This window comes from Oncorhynchus mykiss, chromosome 11, assembly GCF_057628025.1.
Source record: "Oncorhynchus mykiss isolate SJ-2025 chromosome 11, ASM5762802v1, whole genome shotgun sequence".
NCBI lineage: Eukaryota > Metazoa > Chordata > Actinopteri > Salmoniformes > Salmonidae > Oncorhynchus > Oncorhynchus mykiss.
In genome coordinates this window covers 44,690,001-44,712,623 of record NC_143032.1, presented here as the reverse complement: position 1 = coordinate 44,712,623, position 22,623 = coordinate 44,690,001, and the positions used below count along the sequence as shown (strand labels likewise).

At 48.0% G+C, this 22,623-nt stretch overlaps 1 protein-coding gene across 17 annotated transcripts in view; it reads left to right on the top strand.

Annotated features, from left to right (window-relative positions):
* Positions 1-22,623, top strand: part of mctp1a (multiple C2 domains, transmembrane 1a) — a 224,733-nt gene that overhangs the window by 117,037 nt on the left and 85,073 nt on the right. For 6 of the 17 annotated variants that reach the window (XM_036935498.2, XM_090190189.1, XM_090190191.1 and 3 more), the window contains 6 exons: positions 2,546-2,688; positions 7,418-7,497; positions 8,118-8,229; positions 12,347-12,385; positions 21,631-21,801; positions 22,293-22,423. In XM_036935498.2, coding sequence (XP_036791393.2) covers positions 2,546-2,688; positions 7,418-7,497; positions 8,118-8,229; positions 12,347-12,385; positions 21,631-21,801; positions 22,293-22,423 — 676 coding nt within the window. The remainder of the gene's footprint in view (positions 1-2,545; positions 2,689-7,417; positions 7,498-8,117; positions 8,230-12,346; positions 12,386-21,630; positions 21,802-22,292; positions 22,424-22,623) is intronic. The other 11 variants (XM_036935500.2, XM_090190192.1, XM_090190194.1 and 8 more) reach the window with 2 other exon arrangements.

The following is a 22,623-nucleotide window of genomic DNA, read 5'->3' as shown; positions in this document are numbered from 1 at the left end:
TATACTTGGTTTTACCTGCATTTAGTGCCAATTTTAGTTCATGTAAATAGTGAAAAGAACCAGACCAAGAGTTGATCCCTGTGGGACACCTCTTGAAATGTCTGGAAAACCTGATTTAACACTGTCCTTTAAATAATTTCCATACTAACTACAGGCAGCCTGGTCCAGGCCAATTGATGAAAGCCTCTGAATAAGTAATGAAAAGTAATGGGTGATCCACATTGTCGAAGGCTTTAGACAGGTCAATAAAAAGGACTGCACAGTGTTTCTTCGTATCCAAGCAATTAAGAACATGGTTTATAACCAAATAACCTGGTCTGAAACCTGACTGGTGTACATTTAGAAATCATTTCGTAGGTGAGTATTTAGCAAGGATTCTAGAATTTTTGCTAGTCCAAGTCAGTTATGAAATGGGGCAATAATTATTTAGGTCACGGGTCACCACCTTTGTGAAGGGGGAGTATATGGGCCACCTTCCAGACCCTGGCGATGATACCAGAAATAATTGTAAGGTTAAAAATATGTGTTAAAGATTCTGAAATCAGAGGAGCAAATCTGCCCAGTGGGTCATCAATCTTGCGCAAGGCAAGATTGATTACAAGTGTAAAGTTGTTGAAAAGAACATGAAGATTCACTAGTTGACAGAACTTCCAAGTGAGCCAAGAGGCGCAGGAGGTCGACTGGCGGACCAGCTTAAATTAAACCATCATTTATTTATGTTTAAAGCAAAGCCTGCGGAGAGGAATTTCGACACGTCAGTGGATTAACTGTTTTCCAAACTTTAGACGGCTCACCAGCAGAGTCTGAGATAGAACTTAGAACGTTTCTAGATGTAGCTTTCTTGATTGAGGAAGTGTATCAATTTCTCAATTGCTTTAAAAAAAAAAAATGCTAATTAGCTACAGTCAACTTTTGTAGCCTTGGCCCAGGCCTTGATTTCTCATCATAACAATCTGACAGTTCTTTAGAGAACCAAGGATTTGTTCTATTTTTTTTGTTCTCTAAGGCGTTGAAAGGGAGGGTGTTGGTCTGCCAGAGAGATCAAAACAGGTGAGAACAATTCTATAGCTAATTCAGGGCAGCTGGTAGAGGAAAAGTCTGAGCACACGTGTCATGAAGAAAAGCTTCTATTCATAAATATACGAGGATCAGTGTATTCTGATTGATATCTCTAATTCATGCAGTAGGACAGTGATCACTCAGATCATTAGCAAAGACACCACTGAATCCATGTTGCATGAATCCATTTTGCAATCAGTTGAGTCAGGTTAAAGTCCAGAGGCTGGGGTAACCCATACTGTATCTAAGTAAACATTTCCTAACACAACTAAATCAGATGAAATAAAAGGTTTTAATTACTCAGAAATAGTTTTAAAAAAAAAATAATACAAATGATAGGATAGTGATGTTTAGAGAACATGATGCCACAAGAGTTTATTTCCCAAATATAGCCACCCCACTCTCTCTTTTTCTGACTGTCACACCTGAAGATGTTGTAATCAGCAATATCAATGTCCTTATCTGGGATTGAGCCATTTAGTTAAGTCTGTGAGAACCAGCATATCCAGGCTTGGAAATCAAACTTCGTAAGTTGATATGAAACAGCCCGAGCCCTTCACACGATTAGAAAACAGCAGGGTATCCATATTTGTGGCATTTGAAATAATAGCACCGGACGAGCTTACCACAGTGGGTCTCCCAATTGGGTTAACAGGAACAGAGCTAACAGTGAAATTCATCTTCATGGTCACATGGTTATCACTGACAATATCCCTGGGAATACGGTTGTCTGTGGCAGTATGATGATAACACTGTGAAATAGTGGGAATGGGATGAGGTACCTGAGCAGTGGTTGGGCTGTTTTGGAGTCAATGTCTCAACACGGCCTTGAAATGCGAGGACAGGGTCCAGGCACCAAGATTATTTGGATGGATGGTCCCCGTCATCCCTGTAGAGCATCTTTTGTTTCCAAAAATCCGTCCAAGTTATCTACAAAAGCATTTTAGCCTACTGCAGTTCTGTTGGCATTACTTTAGTAGATAACAGGGCCTGGAGTGTGAGTCACATGACATGAGTCTTGAGGCCAGACAGTGTTTGTCTGTGTGACCTGACCTGCCTTGCCCTGGTTAGCACCCCCATGCTCACAAACATTAACACAACTCACTATAACAACCGAGAGGAGAGGACAGGCTGCCTTAGACCGGGGGGAGGTAGGGAGGAAAAGAAAGAGAGAGGGGTGAGAGAGAGACATCTGTTTACCCCTACAGCGCAGTAAAATAGATTCAACTCTGAATAGGACAACATGCATGACATTACGTTACAGAAGTATTACTAGATTCAGTAAGCAATACACGAAGAGGCATATCGAAAACAATATTTAGTCATTATGCACCATCTTGAGCACCTTGCTTTTTCCCAAAACAAAGCACCCTTATCTCATCAGTTTCACCCAAATATCTTTTGCGCAGAATAAATCTCCCTCCTGTCTCTATGGACAGGCAATACTAACCCCCATCTTCCCTCCGTGTTGTTGTCTTGTGTCCAGGGACAAGTGATCCGTATGTGAAGTTTAAGATCGGTGGGAAGGAGGTGTTCAGGAGCAGGACTATCAATAAGAACCTGAACCCAGTGTGGGACGAGAAAGTCAGCCTGCTGGTGGACAGCCTCCGAGAACCCCTCTATGTCAAGGTAGGAGGACGCAGAGCTACTGCACTGTTTTGGGATATTAACACATGTATTTTCAAGCATTAGTACTATCTTTATATACTTTGTCTAACCATTGCCTCCGTCTGAAACATGTAATTGTGACGTTTGGGAAAGTGTGATGTGTTTATCAGAGTACAGCGCTAATTTCAGTGGATTTATGCCATGTAATGTGAAAATGAAAGGAATATAAATAAGATGAATGCATATACAGTTGAAGTCGGAAGTTTACAGTACACCTTTGCCAAATACATTTAAACTCAGTTTTTCACGATTCCTGACATCACAACTTTACTTTAAGAATGTGAAATGTCAGAACAATAGTAGAGAGAATGATTTATATCAGCTTTTATTTCCTTCATCACATTCCCAGTGGGTCAGAAGTTTACATGCACTCAATTAGTATTTGGTTGCTGTAACGATTCTCCTCTTGTGAAGTAGAGGCGGACCAAAGCGCAGCGTGGTGGTTGTTCATTGTATTTTATTCACGACACTATACATGAACAAACTAACGAAAAAACAAGAAACGTGAGAACTCAAAACCTAATACAGCCTATCTGGTGAATACTACACAAAGACAGGAACAATCACCCACAAACACACAGTGAAACCCAGGCTACCTAAGTATGATTCTCAATCAGAGACAACTAATGACACCTGCCTCTGATTGAGAACCATACTAGGCCGAAAACATAGAACTGCCCCAAAACATAGAAAAACAAACATAGACTGCCCACCCAACTCACGCCCTGACCATACTAAATAAATACAAAAACAAAGGAAATAGAGGTCAGAACGTGACAGTACCCCCCCCCCCAAAGGTGCGGACTCCGGCCGCAAAACCTTGACCTATAGGGGAGGGTCTGGGTGGGCGTCTGTCCGCGGTGGCGGCTCTGGCGCGGGACGCGGACCCCACTTCGCCATTGTCTCAGTCCGCCTTATTGTCCGCCTCCGTGGCTTGCTCACCATGCCCACCCCTCTCAATGACCCCACTGGACAGAGGGGCTGCTTGGGACAGAGGGGCAGCTTCTCGGGACAGAGGGACAGCTGCTCGGGACAGAGGGACAGCTGCTCGGGACAGAGGGACAGCTGCTCGGGACAGAGGGACAGCTGCTCGGGACAGAGGGACAGCTGCTCGGGACAGAGGGACAGCTGCTCCGGGCGGAGGGGCTCTAGCGGCCCCTGGCTGACTGGCGGCACTGGCGGCCCCTGGCTGACTGGCGGCCCCTGGCTGACTGGCGGCACTGGCGGCCCCTGGTTTACTGGCGGCGCTGGCGCTGGGCTGACTGGCGGCACTGGCGGCCCCTGGTTGACTGGCGGCACTGGCGGCCCCTGGCTGACTGGCGGCACTGGCGGCCCCTGGCTGACGGGCGGCACTGGCGGCCCCTGGCTGACGGGCGGCACTGGCGGCTCCTGGCTGACGGGCGGCATTGGCGGCTCCTGGCAGACGGGCGGCACTGGCGGCGCTGGGCAGACGGGCGGCACTGGCGGCGCTGGGCAGACGGGCGGCACTGGCAGCGCTGGGCAGACGGGCGGCGCTGGGCAGACGGGCGGCGCTGGCGGCGCTGGGCAGACGGGCGGCGCTGGCGGCGCTGGGCAGACGGGCGGCGCTGGCGGCGCTGGGCAGACGGGCGGCGCTGGCGGCGTTGGGCAGACGGGAAGCTCCGATGGCGCCGGGCAGACGGGAAGCTCCGGCAGAGGCGCCGGGCAGACGGGAAGCTCCGGCAGAGGCGCCGGACAGGCGGGAGGCTCCGGCAGAGGCGCCGGACAGGCGGGAGGCTCCGGCAGAGGCGCCGGACAGGCGGGAGGCTCCGGCAGAGGCGCCGGACAGGCGGGAGGCTCCGGCAGAGGCGCCGGACAGGCGGGAGGCTCCGGCAGAGGCGCGGGACAGACGGGAGACTCCGGCAGCGCTGGAGAGGAGGAAGGCTCTGGTAACGCCGGAGAGGCGGGAGACTCCGGCAGCGCTGGAGAGGAGGAAGGCTCTGGACGGATGGGCCGGAGAGACAGCCTGGTACGGGGAGCTGCCACCGGAGGGCTGGGGTGTGGAGGTGGTGACGGATAGACCGGGCCGTGCAGGCGCACTGGAGCTCTTGAGCACCGAGCCTGCCCAACCTTACCCGGTTGAATGGTCCCGGTCGCCCTGCCAGTGCGGCGAGGTGGAATAGCCCGCACTGGGCTATGCAGGCGAACCGGGGACACCGTGCGCAAGGCTGGTGCCATGTAAGCCGGCCCAAGGAGACGCACTGGAGAGCAGATGCGTAGAGCCGGCTTCATGGCACTTGGCTCGATGCCCACTCTAGCCCGGCCGATACGCGGAGCTGGAATGTACCGCACCGGGCTGTGCACCCGCACTGGGGACACCGTGCGCTCCACAGCATAACACGGTGCCTGCCCGGTCTCTCTAGCCCCCCGGTAACCACAGGAAGTTGGCTCAGGTCTCCTACCTGGCGTAGCCATACTCCATGTTAGCCCCCCCCCAAGACATTTTTGGGGCTGACTCCCGGGCTTCCATCCACGACGCCGCGCTGCCTCCTCATACCAGCGCCTCTCCGCTTTCGCCGCCTCCAGTTCTTCTTTGGGACGGCGATATTCTCCTGGCTGAGCCCAGGGTCCTCTTCCGTCTAATTCGTCCTCCCATGTCCATACCTCCTCGCGCTGCTCCTGCTGCTGCTTTTTCCTTTGCCCATTACCACACCGCTTGGTCCTGTTGTGGTGGGTGATTCTGTAACGATTCTCCTCTTGTGAAGTAGAGGCGGACCAAAGCGCAGCGTGGTGGTTGTTCATTGTATTTTATTCACGACACTATACATGAACAAACTAACGAAAAAACAAGAAACGTGAGAACTCAAAACCTAATACAGCCTATCTGGTGAATACTACACAAAGACAGGAACAATCACCCACAAACACACAGTGAAACCCAGGCTACCTAAGTATGATTCTCAATCAGAGACAACTAATGACACCTGCCTCTGATTGAGAACCATACTAGGCCGAAAACATAGAACTGCCCCAAAACATAGAAAAAACAAACATAGACTGCCCACCCAACTCACGCCCTGACCATACTAAATAAATACAAAAACAAAGGAAATAGAGGTCAGAACGTGACAGTTGCATTGCCTTAAAATTGTTTAATTAACTTGGGTCACACGTTTTGGATAGCCTTCCACAAGCTTCCCACAATAAGTTGGGTGAATTTTGGCCCATTCCTCCTGACAGAGCTGGTGTAACTGAGTCATGATTGTAGGCCTCCTTACTCCTTACACGCTTTTTCAGTTCTGCCCACAAATGTTCTATAGGATTGAGGTCAGGGCTTTGTGATGGCCACTCCAATACCTTAAGGACTTTGCTGTCCTTAAGCCATTTTGCCACAACTTTGGAAGTATGCTTGGGGTCATGGTCCATTTGGAAGACCCATTTGCGACCAAGCTTTAACTTCCTGACTGATGTCTTGAGATGTTGTTTCAATATATCCACAACATTTTCCCTCTTCATGATGCCATCTATGTTGTGAAGTGCACCAGTCCCTCCTGCAGCAAAGCACCCACACAACATGATGCTGCCACCCCCGTGCTTCACGGTTGGGATGGTGTTCTTCCTTCAAACATAACAATGGTCATTATGGCCAAAAAGCTATATTTTTGTTTCATCAGACCAGAGGACATTTCTCAAAAAAGTACGATCTTTGTCCCCATGTGTAGTTGCAAACCGTAGTCTGGCTTTTTTATGGCAGTTTTGGAGCAGTGGTTTCTTCCTTGCTGAGCGGCCTTTCAGGTTATTTCGATATAGGACTCGTTTTACTGTGCATATAGATACTTTTGTACCTGTTTCTTCCAGCATTTTCACAGGGTCTGTTGATCTGGGATTGATTTGCACTTTTCGCATCAAAGTAAGTTCATCTCTAGGAGACAGAACGCATCTCCTTCCTGAGCAGTATTTCAGCTGCGTGGTCCCATGGTGTTTAAACTTGCGTACTATTATTTGTACAGATGAATGTGGTACCTACAGGTGTTTGGAAATTGCTCCCAAGGATGAACCAGACTTGTCGAGGTCTACAATTTGTTTTCTGAGGCCTTGGCGTATTTCTTTTGATTTTCCCATGATGTCAAGCAAGGAGGCACTGAGTTTTAAGGTAGGCCTTGAAATACATCCACAGGTACACCTCCAATTGACTCAAATTATGTCAATCAGCCTATGTGAAGCTTCTAAAGCAATGACATCATTTTCTGGAATCTTCCAAGCTGTTTAAAGGCACAGTCAACTTAGTGTATGTAAACTTCTGACCCACTGGAATTGTAACACAGTGAATTATAAGTTAAATAATCTGTCTGTAAACAATTGTTGGAAAAATGACTTAATAGATGTCCTAACCGACTTGCCAAAACTGTAGTTTGTTAACAAGAAATTTGTGGAGTTGTTAAAAAACTAGTTTTAATGACTCCAACATAAGTGTATGTAAACTTCCGACTTCAACTGTACTACAGTGCAGTACACCTGAGCAGAGTACAGTACTAGGGTTGCAAAAATCATGTAACTTTCCAGAAAACCTGGTTGTAATATTCCCGGGGATCAGGAGGGAATAAGCCCGAAATCCCAAGTCTAGACAGTATTTCTGGAAGACCTGGGCATTTTGGGAAAGGTACCAGATTTTTTGCAACCCTATACAATACAGTATGTGGTCTCTATGGTAACAGTGTGTTGTGTCCTGCAGGTGTTTGACTATGACTTTGGCCTTCAGGATGACTTCATGGGTTCGGCATACCTCTACCTGGAGTCCCTGGAACACCAGAGGTCTGGACAGACAGGGGAAACACTCAACTTTACACCTCTCCTTCAACTCTCGCTCTTTCTTTCTCTGTTGCACTTTCTCTCTTTTTTTGATTGTACTCTCTCGCGCTCTCTCTCTCTTGCATGCTCACTCTCATGCTCTCTCTCTTTCCTTCACCCATCTTTCTCTTCTTTCTCCTCCTTGTCTTCTTGTCCTTCCCTTCATCCCTCCATCTCATCCCTCTCTTTCTCCATCCCCCATCTCCTTCTGCTTCTCTTCCTTCCTTTTCTTCTCCCTCTCCGTCTCTCTCTCTCTCTCTCTCTCTTTCTCTCTCTCTTGTTCTCCAACACATTCTGTCTTCATGTCTCTCAGCCATGTCATCGGTTTTCTTTGTCACTCAGTTGTTGTCCTTGTTTGCTTATCTCTCTCTCTTAGGCCCACAAATCACCTATTTGTGTCCCCCTTTCCCTTGACACTTGGTTCAATGGAACTTATTCAATGCACCACTGCCCTCTAGTGTACTTCCATGGAAATGCAAATGACTTGTATTTACATGATACACACAGGTTTGCTAGGGAGTGTGTGTACATGTGTGCGTGTGCATGTGCGTGCAGGTCACTGTGTCCTCCCTCTGCCACTTCAGGAACCTGGACGTGACCCTTGACCTTGAGGACCCCCAGTACCCCGACCATGACCTGGGAACTCTAGACCTGGCAGTCACACTGTCGCCCAAAGAGGGAGACTTCAGGGAAGCTGTAAGTCCGCTATGTTGTTATGTCTCTCTCTCTCTCTCTCTCTCTCTCTCTCTCTCTCTCTCTCTCTCTCTCTCTCTCTCTCTCTCTCTCTCTCTCTCTCTGTCACGTCATCAAACTAACCATGTATATATCATATCTGAATGGGCCAGGATTTGGATGAAAATGGAAAATGTCTGTTTCCACATCAGTATCTTAGACTGTCCTAAGGGCTCAATAAAGCCTGATTGGACATACAGCTCATTCCGGACCAGGCCTTAATCCCCGGGGCTCCAAAGAGGATAAGACGGCGCAAGAGAGGCAAACTAGTGGTCTCCCTGACGAGACTACAATGGCGAGTAAATAAACCGTCTCTACCCGCCATTCTATTGCCGAACGTACAATCACTAGAGAACAATCTGGATGAGTTCCGTTTGAGACTATCATATCAACGGATCCTGAAGAACTGTGATATTGTGTATTTCTCGGAGTCGCAGCTGAACAAGGACGTGGGTAATTAACAGTACCAGTCAACAGTTTGGACACACGTACTCATTCAAGGGTTTCTCTTTATTTTTAGAATAATAGTGAAGACATCAAAACTATGACATATATATATTTGAGATTCTTCAAAGTAGCCACCCTGTTGCCTTGACGACAGCTTTGCACACTCTTGGCATTCTCTCAACCAGCCTCATGAGGAATGCTTTTCCAACAGTCTTGAAGGAGTTCCCACATATGCTGAGCACTGGTTCGCTGCTTTTTCTTCACTCTGCGGTCCAACTCATCCCAAACCATCACAATTGGGTTGAGGTCGGGTGATTGTGGAGGCCAGGTCATCTGATGCAGCACTACATCACTCTCCTTCTTGGTCAAATAGCCCTTACACAGCCTGGAGGAGTGTAGGATCATTGTCCTGTTGATTCTGGGTCTTCCTTTCCTGTGGTGGTCCTCATGAGAGCCAGTTTCATCATAGTGCTTGATGGTTTTTGCAACTGCACTTGAAGAAACTTTCAGAGTTCTTGAAATGTTCCGCATTGACTGACCTTCATGTCTTAAAGTAATGATGAACTGTCATTTCTTTTTGCTTATTTAAACTGTTCTTGCCATAATATGGACTTGGTCTTTTGCCAAATAGGGCTATCTTCTGTATACCACCCCTACCTTGTCACAACACAACTGATTGGCTTAAACGTATTAAGAAAGAAAGAAAGTCCACAAATGACCTTTTAACGAGGCACACCTGTTACTTGAAATACATTGAAGGTGACTACCTCATGTTGGTTGAGAGAATGCCAAGAGTGTGCAAAGCTGTCATTAAGGCAAAGGGTGGCTACTTTGAAGAATCTCAAATATAAAATATATTTTGATTTGTTTAACACTTTCTACATGATTCCATATGTGTTATTTCATAGGTATGATATCTTCACTGTTATTCTACAATGAGAACAATAGTAAAAATAAAGAAAAACCCTGGAATGAGTAGGTGTGTCCAAACCTTTGACTGGTACTGTACATCTAACTGTTTTTTCTATGCATCGTCAAGACCAAAACGGCAGCTTAGGGTAAGGTTAAGGGGGCGGTGTGTGTCTCTTTGTTAGCCACAGCTGGTGCTCGAATGTAAAGGAAGTGTCTAGGTTTTTCTCGCCTGAGTTAGAATACCTCAGGATGAGCTGCAGACCATAATATTTACCAAGAGAGTTTTCATCAAATGTCTATTTACCTCAAAAAAAACGATACTGGCACAAGACCACTCTCAACGACCTGTATAGGGCCATAAGCAAACAATACCATGCACATCCAGAGGCGGCGCTCCTATTTGCCTGTGATTTTAATGCGGAGAAACTGAAATCTGTCTCGCCTCATTTTTACCAGCATGTTACCTGTGCAACTAGAGGCGGAAAAAAACTCTACATCACCTTTACGCCACACACAGAAACACAATGCAAAGCTCTCCATCCGTTTGGCAAATCTGACCATAACTCTATCCTCCTGATTCCTGCTTACCAGTAAAAACTCAAACGAGAAGTACCAGTGACGTGTTCAATACGAAGTGGTCCAATGAAGCGGTGCTAAGCCACACGACTGTTTCGCTAGCACAGACTGGAAAGTGTTCCCGGATTGATCCGATAACATTGAGGAGTTTACCACATCAGTCTCCGGCTTCATTAATAAGTGATCCGATGACATCGCCCCCACAGTGACCGTACGTACATATCCCAACACCACAGTGCCCTTCAAGCTTATCACGAAAGCTCAGGACCCTGGGACTGAACACCTCCTTCTTGCAACTGGATCTTGAACTTCCTTGAGGTGCCGCCCCAGGTGGTGAAGGTAGGCAACAACATATCCGCCACACTGGACCATTAACATCGGGGGCCCCACAGGGGTGCGTGCTTAGTCTCTTCCTTGTACTCTCTGTTCACCCACGACAGCGTGGCCGTTCACGACTCAAACACCATCATTCATTTTTCACACGACAGTGGTTGACCTGATCACTGACGACGATGAGACAGTATATAGGGAGGAGGTCAGTGACCTGGCAGTGTGGTGCTAGGATAACAACCTCTCCCTTAGCGTCAGCAAGACAAAGGATCGAATCGTGGACTACAGGAAATGTCCACATTGATCGGGCTGTAGTGGAGTGGGTCGACAGCTTCAAGTTCCTCGGTCCAGTGTGAAGGAAGTTAGAGGTAGTTTCTCAAGCCAATGCTAACTAGCGTTAGCGCAATGGCTGGAAGTCTATGGGTATCTGCTAGCGTGCTAGAACATACCATAGACCTTTAGCCATTGCTCTAACGCTAGTTAGCATTGGCTTGAGAAGCTACCTCTATCTTCCTTCATACTGGACACACAGACATAAAAATGGTAAAATCATTTTTCATTCTCACTTCAATTTGGCTCAGAGGAAATGTCTCCCCAGCCAATGGCACGGTGCCGTAATACATCAGTGAGCCAGTGATAGATAGTCTATGAGCTGCTGAACTGTATACAATCCATCTTTCAATTGGTGGAAATTAATTTGCAGTATAGTAGACCCACTGGGGAAAAAGATTTGAGCACGCACAACAAACAATTTGCTTTTAGAAAAAAAAACTGTTCCATTTTCAAAGAGTGTTGGGTAATATTGCTCCTAATGATGTGCATCCTTCCCTCTGTGGACGTGCTCAATGTTTCAGAGTAGTATTTATTTATGTTCAATTATTTGTTTGGTTAATTGGACCCCTGCATGTTTGATATAGAACAAGAGGAGATTCTTGGGGGAAATGTTTTATTCTGTTTGATCTGATGTCTTAATTGTGCTCCTTATTTGGTTCGATAATTCACAGAATCCGCATTTGACACAACATATGAAGTGTATTTGGATTAAGCATCCTTTTGATTCCCTCAAACTGTGAAAAGGAGCACAAGGTCACAGCGACACTACACAGTATGGATGTTGTCCTCTATCGCCACCTACTGGGCAAAATGAAATCTTGAATTCAAGGGCATGAGAAACTAGAATCAAAACTAGATGGACGATTCACATTCATATGTTCACATTTCATAAATTACTGACCTACGTGGTAATCAGAAACAGGAAAATAACCTTAACATAATGACTACTAATGTCTAAGAAACAAATGCCCAGATACACATACACATACACACACACACACACACACACACACACACACACACACACACACACACATCCTGGAGTGTGTTAGCCAGTCCCAAATTACTTCATAACCATTCATTTGGCCCTCACAACCCTTCAATATTTTCGGATCTGTAAGGTGGAAGCAATATGGTTGAAGGACCTCCTCTACACGGGTTACACCTACACATACCCTTAAGATCTGCAGGTATTGAAGGGTTAGGGCCAAGGGTAGGGTTAGAGAGTCATGTGGGACTGTATATGCGTGTTGTCTGCCAGTGTGTGCGTGCTAGCACACATATATACCTGTCCCCTGTGTGTGTGCAGCACAGTATATATGGGCCGTTGTGGGTGGCAGCGCTTCTTACTGAATGTGTTGCTTATTTTGGCTGCCTGTGACCGTCCTCCTCACCCTGCCTCCTCCTGGGCTGACCTCTGCCCTCTGATCCCCTGCAGCTCTAAGCTCTCCAGCGTCCGATAACTGCTTTGTCTCATTTACAGACCATGCTTTTGAGAAGGAGCTGGAAACGATCCAATAAGGTAATACATGGCATGTTACCTCTAATACCAACTACCTACCTACTCTACCCACCCAAAACCCTCTGCTGCCCTGGGTTCAGGTGGAGACCCAGCCCCTCTCCCTGTCACCGTTATCAGTTCCCACTCCATCATGTTTTATTTCCCTCAAGCTGCATTATACAGACAGGTGGAACTGGGAGCAGTGAGGAGTAGTGGGTATACTGGATGTACAGTATATGCTTGTTGTTAGTCGGCAGGTAGCCTAGCGGTAAGGGGTGGCAGGTAGCCTAGCGGTTAGGGGTTGCAGGTAGCCTAGCGGTTAGGGGTGGCGGGTAGCCTAGTGGTTAGGGGTGGCAGGTAGCCTAGCGGTTAGGGGTGGCAGGTAGCCTAGCGGTTAGGGGTGGCAGGTAGCCTAGCGGTTAGGGGTGGCAGGTAGCCTAGTGGTTAGGGGTGGCAGGTAGCCTAGCGGTTAGGGGTGGCAGGTAGCCTAGCGGTTAGGGGTGGCAGGTAGCCTAGCGGTTAGGGGTGGCAGGTAGCCTAGCAGTTAGGGGTGGCAGGTAGCCTAGTGGTTAGAGCGTTGGACTTGTAGCTAAGAGGTTGCAAGATCGAATCCCCGAGCTGACAAGGTAAAACAAAAATCTGTCGTTCTGCTCTTGAACAAGGCAGTTAACCCACTGTTCCTAGGCTGTCATTGAAAATAAATATTTGTTCTTAACTGACTTGCCTAGTTAAATAATGGTAAAATAAATAAAAAGTCCAGGTGCTGTTATGCACGTGAGTGAGGACCCAAAAGCGGTTTAACAAAAACAGAGTCCTTTAATGTCAAAACACAGGTAAGACATAGATCCTCTTCAAATCCTCTACGATGGCAAAATAAACAACCCGCAGAGAGGGCGACAAATGAAACATAAAGTCCCTCTGAATCTCACAGACGAGTTCCCCTTCTAGCAGCAGAGGAGAATAGCTGGGTTAGAGTCCCCTTCTAGCAGCAGAGGAGAATAGCTGGGTTGTAGAGGACAGAGGTACCTGATCACACGTAGCCTCAGATGAACAGGCAGATTCCGACAGGACAGGACAAGGTTGAAGCAAACAAGACGATAGTTTGGTTCTGGCATGAGAAACTCAAACGAGAATCTGACAAAGACAGAAGCAGGAACAGAGAGAGAAATAGAGACCTAATCAGAGGGAAAAAAGGGAACAGGTGGGAAAAGGGTGAACGAGGTAGTTAGAGAAGATGAGGAGCAGCTGGGGGAAGGAGAGGGAGAGAAGGTAACCTAATACAACCAGCAGAGGGAGACGGAGTGAAGAGAAAGAACAGGAACAAGACATAATATGACAATACATGACAGTACCCCCCCACTCACCGAGCACCTCCTGGCGCACTCGAGGAGGAAACCTGGTGGCAACGGAGGAAATCATCGATCAGCGAACGGTCCAGCACGTCCCGAGAGGGAACCCAACTCCTTTCCTCAGGACCGTACCCCTCTCAATCCACTAGGTACTGATGACCACGGCCCCGAGGACGCATGTCCAAAATCTTACGGACCCTGTAGATAGGTGCGCCCTCGACAAGGATGGGGGGGGGAGGGAAGACGAGCGGGGGCGCGAAGAACGGGCTTAACACAGGAGACATGGAAGACCGGGTGGACGCGACGAAGATATCGCGGAAGAAGAAGTCGCACTGCGACAGGATTAATGATCTGAGAAATACGGAACGGACCAATGAACCGCGGGGTCAACTTGCGAGAAGCTGTCTTAAGGGGAAGGTTCTGAGTGGAGAGCCAAACTCTCTGACCGCGACAATATCTAGGACTCTTAGTTCTACGCTTATTAGCGGCTCTCACAGTCTGCGCCCTATAACGGCAAAGTGCAGACCTGACCCTCTTCCAGGTGCGCTCGCAACGTTGGACAAAAGCCTGAGCGTAGGGGACGCTGGACTCGGCGAACTGAGACGAGAACAGCGGAGGCTGGTACCCGAGGCTACTCTGAAAAGGAGATAGCCCGGTCGCAGACGAAGGAAGCGAGTTGTGGGCGTATTCTGCCCAGGGGAGCTGTTCTGACCAAGACGCAGGGTTACGAAAAGAAAGACTGCGTAAGATGCGACCAATAGTCTGATTGGCCCGTTCTGCTTGACCGTTAGACTGGGGGTGAAAGCCGGAAGAGAGACTGACGGAAGCCCCAATCAAACGGCAAAACTCCCTCCAAAATTGAGACGTGAATTGCGGACCCCTGTCCGAAACGACGTCTGACGGAAGGCCATGAATTCTGAAAACATTCTCGATGATGATTTGTGCCGTTTCTTTAGCAGAAGGGAGCTTAGCAAGGGGAATAAAATGAACCGCCTTAGAGAACCTATCGACAACCGTAAGAATAACAGTCTTCCCCGCTGACGAAGGCAGTCCGGTGATAAAATCTAAGGCGATGTGAGACCACGGTCGAGAGGGAATGGGAAGCGGTCTGAGACGGCCGGCAGGAGGGGAGTTACCGGACTTAGTCTGCGCGCAGACCGAACAAGCAGCCACGAAACGACGCGTGTCATGCTCCCGGGTGGGCCACCAAAAACGCTGGCGAATGGAAGCAAGCGTACCCCGAACGCCGGGGTGGCCGGCTAACTTGGCAGAGTGAGCCCACTGAAGAACGGCCAGACGAGTAGGAACGGGAACGAAAAGAAGGTTCCTAGGACAAGCGCGCGGCGACGGAGTGTGAGTGAGTGCTTGCTTTACCTGCCTCTCAATTCCCCAGACAGTCAACCCGACAACACGCCCCTCAGGGAGAATCCCCTCGGGGTCAGTGGAGGCTACTGAAGAACTGAAGAGACGAGATAAAGCATCAGGCTTGGTGTTCTTAGAGCCCGGACGATAAGAAATCACGAACTCGAAACGAGCGAAAAACAGCGCCCAACGAGCCTGACGCGCATTAAGTCGTTTGGCAGAACGGATGTACTCAAGGTTCCTATGGTCAGTCCAAACGACAAAAGGAACGGTCGCCCCCTCCAACCACTGTCGCCATTCGCCTACGGCTAAGCGGATGGCGAGCAGTTCGCGGTTTCCCACATCATAGTTACGTTCCGACGGCGAAAGGCGATGAGAAAAATACGCGCAAGGGTGGACCTTGTCGTCAGAGAGGGAGCGCTGAGAAAGAATGGCCCACCTCTGAGGCGTCAACCTCGACAACGAACTGTCTAGAGACGTCAGGTGTAACAAGGATAGGTGCGGATGTAAAACGATTCTTGAGGAGATCAAAAGCTCCCTGGGCGGAAACGGACCACTTAAAGCACGTCTTGACAGAAGTAAGGGCTGTGAGAGGAGCTGCCACCTGACCGAAATTACGGATGAAACGCCGATAGAAATTCGCGAAGCCGAGAAAGCGCTGCAGCTCGACGCGTGACTTAGGGACGGGCCAATCAATGACAGCTTGGACCTTAGCGGGATCCATCTTAATGCCTTCAGCGGAAATAACAGAACCGAGAAATGTGACGGAGGAGGCATGAAAAGTGCACTTCTCAGCCTTCACAAAAAGACAATTCTCTAAAAGGCGCTGGAGGACACGTCGAACGTGCTGAACATGAATCTGGAGTGACGGTGAAAAAATCAGGATATCGTCAAGGTAAACGAAAACAAAGATGTTCAGCATGTCTCTCAGGACGTCATTGACTAATGCCTGAAAGACAGCTGGAGCGTTAGCGAGGCCGAAAGGAAGAACCCGGTATTCAAAGTGCCCTAACGGAGTGTTAAACGCCGTCTTCCACTCCTCCCCCTCCCTGATGCGCACGAGATGGTAAGCGTTACGAAGGTCCAACTTAGTGAAAAACCTGGCTCCCTGCAGGATCTCGAAGGCTGAAGACATAAGAGGAAGCGGATAACGATTCTTCACTGTTATGTCATTCAGCCCTCGATAATCTATGCAGGGGCGCAGGGACCCGTCCTTCTTCTTAACAAAAAAAAACCCCGCTCCGGCGGGAGAGGAGGAGGGGACTATGGTACCGGCGTCAAGAGCTACAGACAAATAATCTTCGAGAGCCTTACGTTCGGGAGCCGACAGAGAGTATAGTCTACCCCGGGGGGGAGTGGTTCCCGGAAGGAGATCAATACTACAATCATACAACTGGTGTGGAGGAAGAGAGGTGGCCCTGGACCGACTGAACACCGTGCGCAGATCGTGATATTCCTCCGGCACCCCTGTCAAATCACCAGGCTCCTCCTGTGAAGAAGAGACAGAGGAAACAGGAGGGATAGCAGACATTAAACATTTCACATGACAAGAGACGTTCCAGGAGAGGATAGAATTACTAGACCAATTAATAGAAGGATTATGACAAACTAGCCAGGGATGGCCCAAAACAGCAGGTGTAAAAGGTGAACGAAAAATTAAAAAAGAAAGGGTTTCGCTATGATTACCAGAGACAGTGAGGGTTAAAGGTAGCGTCTCACGCTGAATCCTGGGGAGAGGACTACCATCCAAAGCGAACAAGGCCGTGGGCTCCCTTAACTGTCTGAGAGGAATGTCATGTTCCCGAGCCCAGGTCTCGTCCATAAAACAGCCCTCCGCCCCAGAGTCTATCAAGGCACTGCAGGAAGCTGACGAACCGATCCAGCGTAGATGGACCGACAAGGTAGTGCAGGATCTTGAAGGAGAGACCAGAGTAGCAGCGCTCACCAGTAGCCCTCCGCTTACTGATGAGCTCTGGCTTTTACTGGACATGAAGTGACAAAATGACCAGCGGAACCGCAATAGAGACAGAGGCGGTTGGTGATTCTCCGTTCCCTCTCCTTAGTCGAGATGCGGATACCCCCCAGCTGCATAGGCTCAGCACCCGAGCCGGCGGAGGAAGATGGTAGTGATGCGGAGAGGGGGGCAACGGAGAACGCAAGCTCCTTTCCACGAGCTCGGTGACGAAGATCAACCCGTCGCTCTATGCGAATAGCGAGTTCAATCAAGGAATCCACGCTGGAAGGAACCTCCCGGGAGAGAATCTCATCCTTTACCTCCGCGCGGAGACCCTCCAGAAAACGAGCAAGCAAAGCCGGCTCGTTCCAGTCACTGGAGGCAGCAAGAGTGCGAAACTCAATAGAGTAATCTGTTATGGATCGATTACCTTGACATAGGGAAGACAGGACCCTGGAAGCTTCCTCTCCAAAAACAGAACGATCAAAAACCCGTATCATCTCCTCCTTAAAGTCCTGATACTGGTTAGTACACTCAGCCCTCGCCTCCCAGATTGCCGTGCCCCACTCACGAGCCCGTCCAGTAAGGAGAGATATGACGTAGGCGATACGAGCTGTGCTCCTGGAGTAAGTGTTGGGCTGGAGAGAAAACACAATATCACACTGGGTGAGGAACGAGCGGCATTCAGTGGGCTCCCCAGAGTAACACGGCGGGTTATTGATTCTGGGCTCCGGAGATTCGAAAGCCCTGGAAGTGGCCGGTGGATCGAGGCGGAGACGGTGAATCTGTTCTGTGAGGTTGGAGACTTGGGCGGCCAGGGTCTCAACGGCATGTCGAGCAGCAGACAATTCCTGCTCGTGTCTGCCTAGCATCGCTCCCTGGATCTCAACGGCTGAGTGGAGAGGATCCGAAGTCGCTGGGTCCATTCTTGGTCAGATTCTTCTGTTATGCACGTGAGTGAGGACCCAAAAGCGGTTTAACAAAAACAGAGTCCTTTAATGTCAAAACACAGGTAAGACATAGATCCTCTTCAAATCCACTACGATGGCAAAATAAACAACCCGCAGAGAGGGCGACAAATGAAACATAAAGTCCCTCTGAATCTCACAGACGAGTTCCCCTTCTTGCAGCAGAGGAGAATAGCTGGGTTAGAGTCCCCTTCTAGCAGCAGAGGAGAATAGCTGGGTTGTAGAGGACAGAGGTACCTGATCACACGTAGCCTCAGATGAACAGGCAGATTCCGACAGGACAGGACAAGGTTGAAGCAAACAAGACGATAGTTTGGTTCTGGCATGAGAAACTCAAACGAGAATCTGACAAAGACAGAAGCAGGAACAGAGAGAGAAATAGAGACCTAATCAGAGGGAAAAAAGGGAACAGGTGGGAAAAGGGTGAACGAGGTAGTTAGAGAAGATGAGGAGCAGCTGGGGGAAGGAGAGGGAGAGAAGGTAACCTAATACAACCAGCAGAGGGAGACGGAGTGAAGAGAAAGAACAGGAACAAGACATAATATGACAATACATGACAGATGCGGTCTTCTGACTGAATTTGTCTCTTTATATTGACCAGAAACTATAGAATCGTGTGAAAATGTAGTGAAAATAGTAACCTCAAATTGTGTTTTGGGCACCAGTCTTTAAGGTTACAGCCAAGAATCAATACTGAAACTTTAGTTCAATGTTTAGACCGTGATTTCATATTCTTTGTGCCTGAAATATAAAAATAGATACTATATATTATATAGCAACTAATCAGGGTTGTAAGTTATAATTGTTAAGTTATGGAGTGTGGCACTTGAAAGCAGTTTGCCAAGACTCAGTGTGAGTCACAGCTAGTCTGGCTGATACAACCAGCAAGGAAGCGCCGTGACTCACTGATCTGGATAGGAGGACGTTTGTTAGTGCAATATTCGCTCTGAAAAAATAGCATAAACATTGATTTGGGGGGGGGGGGGTAGAGAGCTGTTTGGATTTGAAAAGGAGTAGCTATAGGAGGAGGGGCTCATTGTAATGGCCAGAATGGAATAAATGGAACGGTATCAAACACATCAAACATATGGAAACCACATGTTTGACTCGGTTCCATTAATTCCATTCCAGCAATTACAATGAGTCTGTCCTCCTATAGCTCCTCCCACCAGCCTCCACAGGACTTTGAGTTTGGTATTAGCCAGACTAGTGTTGCAGCTGATGGGTGAGAAAATAAAGTGACTCTTTCTCCCCTGTCATCTCTATACCCCTCACATTGTTAAGGGGCCTATGTGACTGAGGCAGCAGTTTTACAGAGGCTCACCAGGCTCAACTTCAGGGCCAAACTAAAGCCAAGAAATGTCTGGCCCTTAATGGTCTTACTTTGAAGATTGTAGATAGTCCTGAGAAAAAAATGTATATATGTTTCTTTAGTTAAAAAGGGAAAAGAGGAGGTTCAGAGAAGGAACTTGTGAGAGTGAGAGAGCACCTTTTGGATGGAGGGATAGTTTTAGAGGTGTGTCTTCGTGTGTTGGAGGTTTACTTGCTATCAAGCTAGATCTCCCAGGTCTGAGACGAGACCCTTTTATCTCATGAGAACATCCACCCTGTGAATATCCTTTTGATTTCCCATCATGCCTAACAGATCGACCCTTAACCTATGATCCTATGTCTTTGCTCTCTTTTATTTCCTTACTATAGAAGGAATGCTGGTCCCGGGGCTGCTTCTCCCTTACATTGGCCTATGCATGTGGCACATGTGTCTGTATCTGTAGCCATTGGCTATTCGTGTTCTGTATCCTGTTTGTCACCTTGTTTGTCACCTCTGCACCACAGAAGCCCTCAGGAGTTCCCACATTTGTCTACTTCCCACATTTGTCTATGTTTCTGAGAGCAGCATTTTTGATCTGAAGGCGTGTAGTCGAGTACAGTTGAGTACATCTGAGTAAAAGTTTTGTTTGAGTTTATATTGGGAGAGAGTAACATAGTTTGAGTGTGTCTCTGGTTGGAGTGGTGCGGCCATTCTGCTGTGCTTCCCCCAAACCAACCCTTTGAAGCGCCAAACTGGGCCATCCCGCCTGTGACTCGGGAATTATCTCCAGTGCTAACTAACTGCTGCACTTCCCCACCAAGCCCTACTTCTCCTGTGTGTCTCCACGGTTATTTATACACCCTCTTCCCTTTAATCAAGCCATTATAGTGCTGGACTCAATACATGCAAACAATGCAAGAACCACTGTGGCATAATTATAACACTAAAATAGTTGAAATCAGCTTCCCTTCAAGTCCAGAAAAGCCAGCTCATGCCTCTTTATTATCGCATAAGTCGAAGAGTTCAATCACACGGGGCTTTCGTTTTAGACGATATCAGCTCCTAAATTGATTGTTATTTTCAATAAGGGATTTCAACCCAACACTTACCCTCATATTTTATTTTCCCTGCTCTACTTTGGGCGTGGGGTGTTGAATCTGTTCCTAATCCAAATCGGCCATGGGTTTTTACATAATGAGCGACATGTAGCAACAATACAATTAACGCGGCCTCCCAATGAGACTTTTCCCCCGGAAGAGGAGTTAGCTAGCATAGAGCGGCACCCTTCACCATTAGCATGACAACGTTGTGTAGTAGGTTCCCTGGACTTACTGTACAGTAGTGCGGGTCTGGGTGGTAGTATCACACAGAGCACAGCTCTCATTGTTTCATGTCTGGAGAATGGAAATGAATAGGCCTCGTCTCCACATCAAAGTGCTGCTGCTTGTGCGCCAGGGTTTGTTCACAGTTTAATGAAATTCACTCCAAACAAAAGATATGCTAATGAGGCCCCTCCAAATGAGGCAGGGAGACAGTGAGATAACTTATAGAGATGTGTTTGTTTGACAAATAAGTACCAACAGGCTTTATTTTTGCGGGGTTTTTTTCTCCTCCCGCACAAGCGAGCAATAGATGTGTGACTCCTGCCGAGGTTAAATTAGCCTGTAAGCGATTAGGAAACGGTTTGAAAATGGGTTTTAAACTGAGGGGGGAGGTGTCAGTGGTACAGCTCAATGGGTTTTATTATATTCTACTGCTGTCACTCAAAGACTCATAGACCAGCGCCTGTGTTCATAACGCGTCTCAGAGTAAGAGTGCTGATCTACAATTAGCCTCCACCCCCTGTCCATAGTCTAATTCTTTATGATCTAAAAAGCTAAACTGATCCTAGATCAGCACTCCTACTGTGAGACACTTTATCAGTACAGGTCCAGGTGAAAACACAGAGATAAGCCTGTAGAGTGGACAGTAGAAGCATCAGGGGTGGGATCTGAACCCAGATCAGGTACAGTATCTATATTAGAATGTACAGGAGTGATCCACAGCATAATGGGCAAGCTCTGAACCAGAAGTTGTCTCCAATGTTTCTGTGTTGGACTGTGTGTTTATTCCTTTGCCTCCATCTCTTTGTATGGTCTTCATGTCTGTCATATGTATTGCTGTGTGTCTACAGATAGAACACTGTGATTGACTGTCTGTTTCTGTTTGCATGCTTGTGTGTGTGTGTCTGGGTGTGTGTGTGTGTGTGTGTGTGTGTGTGTGTGTGTGTGTGTGTGTGTGTGTGTGTGTGTGTGTGTGTGTGTGTGTGTGGGTGTACGCAGCAGCTGCATTCAAGTATGCGGTTGTCAGATGTCCACAGGAAAGCTCAGCTGTGGAGAGGTATAGTGAGCATCAGTCTGATTGAGGCTCGCGACCTCCAGCCTATGGACGCCAACGGCTTTAGTGACCCCTACGTCAAATTCAGACTGGGCCATCAGAAATACAAGAGCAAGGTACCTACACCAGCCCTCACGTACTGGAACTTCCAATTAATTTCCTAGCCAATTGTTACTTTAGCATTACAATACATGACCAAACGTATGTGGACACCTACTCGTCAAACATCTCATTCCAAAATCATGGGCATTAATATGGAGTTGATCCCCCCCTTGCTGCTATAACAGCCTCCACTCTTCTGGGAAGGCTTTCCACTAGATGTTGTAACATTGCTGCGGGGACTTGCTTCCATTCAGCCACAAGAGCATTAGTGAGGTTTGGGCACTGATGTTGGGCGATAAGGCCTGGCTCTCAGTCAGCATTCCAATTCATCCCAAAGGTGTTCAATGGGGTTGAGGTCAGGGCTCAGTGCAGACCAGTCAAGTTATTCCACACTGATCTTGACAAACCATTTCTGTATGGATACATTTAAAACTGTGGGGTGTTAACATTCCAATTGCACATTTTCTGCGCACATGTCCCTCTTTTTGTGTGCTCCACTCGGCAGACGATACCCAAGACTTTGAACCCCCAGTGGAGAGAGCAGTTTGACTTCCATCTGTATGAGGAGCAGGGGGGCTTCATCGACATCACCGTCTGGGACAAAGACGCAGGCAAGAAGGACGACTTCATGGGCAGGTGGGCCTCTCCCATGTGTGTGTGTGCGTGTGTGTGTGTGTGTGTGTTTGATGTGAGATTCCCTCTTGGGCCGAGGGTGACACTGCTTTTGAGTTCGTTAAACCGCCAGCTCGACTCAGGCTTGCTACATGTGCGTGTGTGCGTGAATGTGTGTTTGACAAGTTCCCACTAAGACAGGAGACTAATAGCTAGGAGAGGAG